Consider the following 8,028-nt stretch of genomic DNA (forward strand, 5'->3'; position numbering starts at 1 on the left):
GGCTGAAGATGTAGCTTAGTGGTACAGCACCTGTCTAAATATGTTCAAGGTCCCAGTTTCAATGGAAAAACAAAACACAAACAACTGCAGGGCCAAGAGTGTAGTTCAGAGGCAGAGCCGGTGATTTTTTTTTTTTTTTTTGAGACAGGGTCTTGCTATGTAGTTTAGGCTGGCCTTGAATTCTTGAGTTCCTCTTGCCTCAGCCTTCCACGTGCTGGAATTACAGATGTGCACCACCATGCCCGCCCATAGCAGGTAATTATTAGCATGTATGAGATGCTGGAGAAGAGGAATTGCACCAATACTTTTGCAGACAGGCACGTGGAATGGGATACTGCTATTCCTACCTCTCCTATAGGCCCTTAGCTACAACGAGCAAGAGACAGCCAGGGCAAGACCCACCCCTGCTCTTCCACCCGAGCCCCCAGGAAGCAGAAGCTCCAGCCACAATCTCTCCGGGTATCACCACAACACACAGAACAGTGGTGACCCTGGACGAGGACAGCTGTGCAGTTCAATGGCCTGCAGCCAGAGCCGGCTCTGAATAACGAGCTGTCCTTTGGGGCAGCTGAGATTACATCCATTCCGTACAGTCACAGTGTGCAGTGGCCAGCGCAGCTTCATGCTGTTTCTGCAGAGCAATCCCAATATTCTCTGAGACTACGGCACTGCTGTCAACTCTCCCTGGCCCCAAGCCCTTGCTCTGTCACACCACTGACTGCCTTCTAAACAGCTGCAATGGAGTTGCCCATTCTCCCCACAGCCTCTCTCCATGGCAGACTGTTCCCCTGAGGGAAGAAGCAAGTCTGCTGGGGCCTGGTTTCCTCTTCCCGCAGCCAGGCTTGGGCTTCTCGAGGAAAGGTTTTTAGGTGAGTAAGCCAGTTTCTCAAATGCATCAGGTACCTCAGCGCCTAGCTGTGCGTTACACTGCTCCTCACTGAGATGCTCAGGACCCTGGTGGGACTCAGCCTACACAGAAGTCCCCTGCTAAACCGGAATAATATTATTTTATAGCATCTACAACTCGGAGCCCCAGCCTTACCAGAAATCCGTTTACCTTCTTTTGGAGCGGGAATTTTAGAGTTGACTGATCTGCGTTTCTGTTTCTGAAAATCAAAACAAACAACCACAATACAGGGCTTTTGTCAACTCTAAATGGGGCTATCCCAGGCCCACGTGCTGCGCAGTACCAAAAAGCAAATCAGCCAAGAGCAAAGAAAGGACTTCCTGGGGCTTTAGCTGTGCACCGACGACGGGTGCCTACCTGGACAGTTACATTCTCCTGCAGGGGCAGATTGTCCTTCGGGTACAAAGGAGGAAGCTGTAAGAGTTCTGGGTTTATTGCAGCCACATCCTCAAAATCAATCTGCAAGGAAGGAGAGCTTCAGTGAAGCCACATTCAAGCCAATCGCACCTGCAACCACGGTCATCCCTAGATTCAGCTTTACCAAGCGTAAGTTCCACAAACTTCTGATAGCTATAAAACAGAAGGTCCTTTGAAAAGATTTACCATTGGCATTAGGTGGATACGGGTGTCTGATGTCCAAGCCAAAGCCAGATCTCAGGAATGAGAATGAACTGAAGAGAAGGCAGATGGACAGGCAAATAGGCAGTGCACGGAGGAACCAGGCCACCGACTCTCCTGTCCTCCTGGAAGCGGGGGCCTCTGGGCACAGCCCCTGAGCTGACTGACTGGCCCCTGCTGGCTGACTCGGGGAGGAAATGAGTCGTCTGGTGACAGTCAAGAGCGAGGGCCTCCAGGATCTTACAGGCAAGAGCAAGTTCCCCGACAGCTGCTACCTAACCCTAAGCCTACCTACATTTCTACTGGCACAGAAACTTCTTACCAGTCACAGTTTCCTGTCACGCCCAAAATGAGGTCACAATTCTAGGTTTACATCATCAGAGCCCTCCTGCAAACCTTGAGAAACAACTAAGCCTTTTTTTTTTAAGTTCAAAGACAAAAAAAATTTCAAAACAAGATAATAGAAGGGTAACAATGGTTAACACACTGTGTATTGTTCTTTAGTTACTCAGAGTACAAGATTGGCATTTAATTGTCCAAACAATACTAGCACAAACCTTTCCTTTCAATGAACCAAGAGAAGTGAGTAGTAGAACTATATATATATTTTTTCTTAATTTTAATTTTTTTTCTTTTCCCTTTTCTCCATTCCCCATCCCAGTTTCTCTTTGCTTTTGAAGAGAAACAACTAAAACTTCACCAGCCTAACTTCGCAGCAGGTTAAATACACCAAACTGAGCCAGGTGTGGTAGCATGTGCCTATAATTTCATCACTCTGAGAGGCTGAGGCAGGAAGATCACAAATTTGAGCACAGCTTGGGCAACTTATTGAGACTGTGTATCAAAAAAATAAAAAAAGGGCTACAGATGTAGCTCAGTACAAAGGCCCTGGGTTCAATCCCCAGTGCTGCCAAAACCAACCAAACAAGCCCCACCAAACTGGACTAGGGTTGTTAACTGTGGTACAGTCCTTGCCTGGCATGTGTGAGACCCTGGGTTTGATTCCTAGCACAAACATAAACACAAACACACTTCCCTCCAAATTAGTCCCAACTTGTTTATGTTTTTAAATGTGACAGCTGAACCACATACTGAGGGCTTTTCACACACACAAATTTTTTTTTTTTTTTTTTGAGGCAGGGTCTCACTAGGTAGTACAAACTTGTTTTGAACTGTGTGGCACAGGCTGGCTTCAAACTCGGGGGAATCCACTGGGTGTGGTGGCGCACGCCTGTAATCCCAGGCTGAGGCAGGAGGATCGTTGCAAGTTCAAGACCCGCCTGGTCTACAAAGTGAGCTCAAAGCCAGCCTGGCGTGTGTCAGCACAAATTCTAACAGGGAAAATAATAATGTTCTCTACCATGAAGAGGTGGAGAACAAAGCAAGATGGGAAAAGATGAGGAACATACAATCATGGAATGTAACAGCTGACCACGACTTCACCAACAATGCTTTGTCCACACAGTCTCATTTCCAAGGCCCACACTGCACACACACAGCACAGCAGTCTATACAGTGCTGTTTCTTTTGCAGCACTGGGGATGGAACTCGGGGTTTTGCACATGCTACGCACGCTCTCCATCACTGAGCTATATGCCCTGCTCAGAAGACCAGAGTTCCAGCCCAGCACTGACAGAACCTGACTGCTACACTTAAGTCCACACTGAACACTCCAACAGGAAGGAACAAACTAAGAGTGTGAAGGCAGCAAGGCACAAGGCACAGTCAGAACACCAAGCTGCCAATTTGCCAGGGCACAGGATACTATAGAGGAAGACTATGTGGTACAAAAAAGAAAGGCTGGTTCAGGCCAGAACTTAACGACTCTGGATCCCAGAACTGGGGAGGCTGAGGCAGGAGGAGCACTGTGAATTTGAGGCTAGCCGACACTACATAACGAGACCCTGTCTCAAAAACAAACAAAACAAAACTCTGGGGCTTGGGATATAGCCCGATAATAGGATCTGTGTCCTGTCACTGAAGTGATCCCTAGAACTACAAAAACAAAAAAAAGAAAAAGAAAAAGTTTAAATGCCTATATTTCAGCTGGGGTGAGATCTAACAAGATATAAACAGATAGAAAAATAGATTTTTTTTTTTTTTTTTTTTTAAAGACAGGGTCTTAAAAAAAAAAAAAAGACAGGGTCTTGCCATGTAGTTCAGGCTGGCCTTGAACTCACGGCAATCCTCCTGCCTCAGCCTCCTGAGTGCTGGAATTACAGGCATGCACCACCATGCCCAGCAAGAGATATATTTCTACATGTACAAAACAAAACAAGTCTCACAGGAGAGTACACACCTATAATGCCAGCACTCTGGGAGGCTGAGGCAGAACGATCACAAGTTCTAGTTCAGCCTGGGCAACTTAGTGAGACCCTGTCTCAAAATGAAAAATAAAAAGGGTTGGGGATATAGCTCAGTGCAAGGCTCTGAATTCAACCTCCAGTACTGTCAAAACAAACCAAACCAAATCAAACCAAACCAAAATATAAACCAGATCACAAGGAACTATTAATTGCTAGTTAAAAGGAATTTCAGGAACCTCTTACTTCTGTAGGTGCAGATACTGGAAAGTATTCAATCCTTGTATTTCTCAAATATGCCATCTAAATATCTGCATAGCCAACAGTGGTGCTGTGCTGAGTACACCTCTCCACGAGCTACCTCATGAAGCTCCACGAGAGAGGTCCAGGGTGTGTCTCATTCACCTCTGTATTCCTGCACCCAACACACTACCTGGAATTTGACAGCCAGTCCAAAAGAATTCACCAAGTCCTCACAACAACCCTGTGAGGCAGATATTATCATCCTCTTTGCTTTACAGAAGAGGAAATTTCTAAGAAGGGCAGAAACATTCCCAAGAACACAGAGCACAGGTAGACAGACTAAAATGCAGATTTTCTTTCATTCACAGCCCAGCAACCTTTTCACACCATAATGCTTTTACAATGGAAATCCTTTAGGCACTTCTCTCCTCTGTTGAAATCATTTCAAGGCTCCCCACTGCCTACAGAAGAAAATCTAAACATCTTAAGTGCTAGAAATGAAGACCCTCCAGTCTCTGCTCTGAAACTGCTCTGCAGAACCTTCCAAAAGGATTCACTGGCCTATAGCCAGCTTTTTTCAGTTTCACCTACACCTTTGCATCCCACCCCACCATCAGGGAGCAGCTGCTGCTGAGCTGCTCCAGCTCTTCTGTGCAGTGCTTTCATCACAAGTTGCCTTATTATTTGGTGTTTCAGAAACATACTTTTTGCTTATTGCTATGTTTTGCTATGTTGTCCAGGCTGGCCTATTCAACTTGCTATCCTCCTGCTTCAGCCTCCAAAGTGCTGTGATTATAGGTGGCCGCCACTACATTCAGCTTCAGAAACATACTTTTGTCTCCTTAGTGGGTTACTAATTTTGCTATTCAAACTGATACTACAGGCTTAGGTGAGTGAGCAAAGTTTTAGGACTCCGTGAGTTTGCTTTCTACAAACACACCAGAACCTTTTGATTACTTCAATTTAGGACAGGCTTGACTAAATAAACTCCTAATGCATCCAAAGAGGATTACTTTCAACCGGGAAGGACAGCACAGCATCAGAAACTAGGTTCCTGCGGGTTCCATTTCTACACAGACCCTTTGTACACGAAGATGTTAAATGTGAAATTTCTTCCCCCTCATTACTGAGGGTTGAGCACAGGAGCTTGTGTAAACTAGGTAAGTGCTCTACCACGGAGCTACATGCCTAGCCCTTTTTAAAAATTTATTTATTTATTTTGAGACAAGGTCTCACTATGCAGCCCAGGCTGGCCTTGAACTCACAACGATCCTCCTGCCTCAGCCTCCCAAGGGCTGGGACTACAGGTGTGCGCCGCTATGCCCAGTGAGCCCTTTCTAAATTTTATAACAGGGTCTTGGTAAGTTGCGCAGGTTAGCCTCACACTTGTGTCCTCCTACGCAGTCTCTCAAGGAGCTGGGTTACAGGTGTGCCCCCCCTACACCCGCTGACAGTATTTTCATAGAACCTACCTCTTTGCCCTTTGCGGTACCTCCTTCTGTCCATTCCACAAAAACGCAGGACCTCTCCAAGTCTACACGTCCTACAGTGGCACTGTGAATCAAGCCTATAAAAAGACTAGAGTTACCAGTGTCCTGAGAGCTTCATGTTTAGGGATTATTTTCTTTTAGGATCCCGCAGGGACTCCCAATGTGGAGTTTACCTAGGAAGGGGCAGCTGACGTTTTTTCTCCTTTAAAACAGGCACACACTGAGAGAGACAAATCACAAATCTCGTGGAGCTTCAGCGTTAGAACATCTCAGTGAGGTGCGCAGGGAACAGGTCTCAAGACCGAGCCACCTGGGAGAGTTACACACTCCATTCACACGGACGCCCGCAATGGGGTGCAGGTATGTTTGGGCAGAGGACTCACTATGGTGGGGCAGATAGTCCTGACCTCGGCAGTGAGGATCTGGACCCCTTGACCTTCCCTAACCCATTTCCGGAGGTCATGTCTGGCCACTCTCCTAATGACACGAGTGTTGGGGCTGCCAGAGCTGCAGGGGTAACTCAGAGCCCGGCCATTCGGGAGCGGGACCGTACTCTCAGCCGCCTCGGCGCTCACGGGTCCCCTTGGCTTTAGGACGCTGCCTCTCACCATTACTGCGTTGGATCTTGATGGTGAGACCGGGAGACAAGCGAGACTGAAGCGATGACTCCATAGGCACTCGGAGATCCGCGGGGAAGAGAAATACAAAACGCTATATAAACCACAACTCTGCTAGGGAAGCGCCAACGCCGCGTAAACCGTCGCAGTTTAAATCCCGCGCGTCAGCGCTCCTGTAACGTCATCACGCTGCCGTGGGTTCTGCTTCCGCCAGTCAGAGAAGCCCCGCGGAGCCTTCTGGGACACGTAGTCCCTAGGCCGGGACCAGAGACTCTCCTCCGGCTCCGGGACCCGTCCCCCAATTTGCCTGGCCACACCCCCGCGCTGTGGCTGCTGGGAAGTTCGCCGGGCTTGGGATCTGAGACGCCGAGTTCCCACCTTAGTACCGGACCGGTCTTCCGCTGTTGGCTTTTAGGCACCGAAGCTCGTCTAGGGAGTGTGGTTGGGCTTTCCAGACTTCTGCAATTACTGGCAAGTGACTTCGGACAAGTCGAAACTTGACTCTTGGTTTCCTTTTTTGCACAGTGGGCGAGCATGTTTCCTCACTCGAGAAGTTGTATAGAAAGTGCTTTTCGAGATGGGCGTGGTGGCGCAAGCCTATAGTCCCACTACTCCGGAGGCTGAGGCAGGAGGGTCGCTGAGAGTTCGAGGCTACTCTGGGCTACATGGTGAATTCAAGACCATCCTCAACTACAAAGGGAGACCCTGTCTCACTCCCCCAAAAAAGTGTTTCAAAGGCACTGATTCAATAGATAGTTGTCTACCTTGTGCAAGACATTGTGTAGGTTGGAGATAATAGTGGGTAAGACATAGTTCCCGTCCTTGACCTGACATTTCTGATATGAATATGGGACAAAAAGAAGTAAGTGGCGGGCTTGGTGTCGCACGCCTGTAATCCCAGCACTTGGGAGGCTGAGGTAGGAGTGTTGCTGCCAGTTGAAGACTAGCCTAAGCAAAAAAAAAAAAAGACTAGCCTAAGCAACATGGTGACTTTAAGGCCAGCCTGAAATACGTAGTGAGACCCTGTCACAAAAAACAAAACAAAAAATTACAAGTGATAAAAACAAGATTGATAGGAGGTCATTGGTTTTGTTTTGTTTTTGTTTTTGTCTTTTTTTGAGACAGGGTCTCGCTTTGCAGTTCAGGCTGGCCTTGAGCTCACTTCGTAGCCCAGGCTGGTCTTGAATTCACAACCATCATCCTGCCTCAGCCTCCCAAGTGCTGGGATTACAGGCGTGCGGCACCATGCCTGGCGGGCCATTGGTTTGAAGTGAGTTTCTGTGCTAGGGTCAATTGCCCAAACCAAAAAGGAGTCAGTCTCTTTCAGAAAAATCAGGAGAGTGAGAGAAGATAATAACTAAATTCTCAAAAAAAGTCAGTTTTGTTTTCTCTTCCTGAGGGTTGAATGCAGGGCCTTTGTGCTGAGCTATATTTCCACCCCTCTCAAACACACCTTCTTTAAAAATTATTTTTGGTTTTGCTTTTTTTTCTTTTTGAGACAGGGTCTCACTATGCAGTTCAGGCTGGCCTTGAACTCACAGTGATCCTCCTGCCTCAGGCTCCCGAGTGCTGGGATTACAGGCGTGCACCAGCACTCCTGGCTGGACTTTTTTTGGTACTGGGAATCGAACTCATGACCTCAGCCTTGCCAGGCAAGCACTTGTGCTACTGAGCTATATCCTAGACCGAAGATTTCTAAATTTAATAACCAAATTCAGTAGCTTAGCTGCATGCAAAGTCAACACTCAAAAACCAATGGCCTTCCTATGCACAAATAACAAACTTACTGAGAGAGAAATTAGGGAAACAAGGAGTTAGGGATTTAGCTCAGTGGAACAGCACCAAAAAAA

The 8,028-nt window shown here is 47.3% G+C and overlaps 1 protein-coding gene across 5 annotated transcripts in view; it reads right to left on the bottom strand.

Annotated features, from left to right (window-relative positions):
- Positions 1 to 6,358, bottom strand: part of Kif2c (kinesin family member 2C) — a 21,811-nt gene extending 15,453 nt beyond the window's left edge. Inside the window, exons 1-4 of one of the 5 annotated variants that reach the window (XM_013521632.1) lie at positions 6,170 to 6,358; positions 5,544 to 5,638; positions 1,265 to 1,366; positions 1,058 to 1,106 (exon numbers count right to left, since the gene is read on the bottom strand). In XM_013521632.1, the coding sequence (XP_013377086.1) occupies positions 1,058 to 1,106; positions 1,265 to 1,366; positions 5,544 to 5,638; positions 6,170 to 6,233 (310 nt within the window). In that variant the 5' untranslated portion in view covers positions 6,234 to 6,358. Of the gene's footprint in view, positions 1 to 1,042; positions 1,107 to 1,264; positions 1,367 to 1,510; positions 1,850 to 5,543; positions 5,639 to 6,169 lie in introns of those variants that run through there. The other 4 variants (XM_013521631.1, XM_005398744.2, XM_005398743.2 and 1 more) reach the window with 4 other exon arrangements.
- Positions 6,359 to 8,028: the final 1,670 nt, after the last annotated feature.

Source organism: Chinchilla lanigera, unplaced genomic scaffold (genome assembly GCF_000276665.1).
Source record: "Chinchilla lanigera isolate Chin_1 unplaced genomic scaffold, ChiLan1.0 scaffold00063, whole genome shotgun sequence".
Taxonomy (NCBI): Eukaryota; Metazoa; Chordata; class Mammalia; order Rodentia; family Chinchillidae; genus Chinchilla; species Chinchilla lanigera.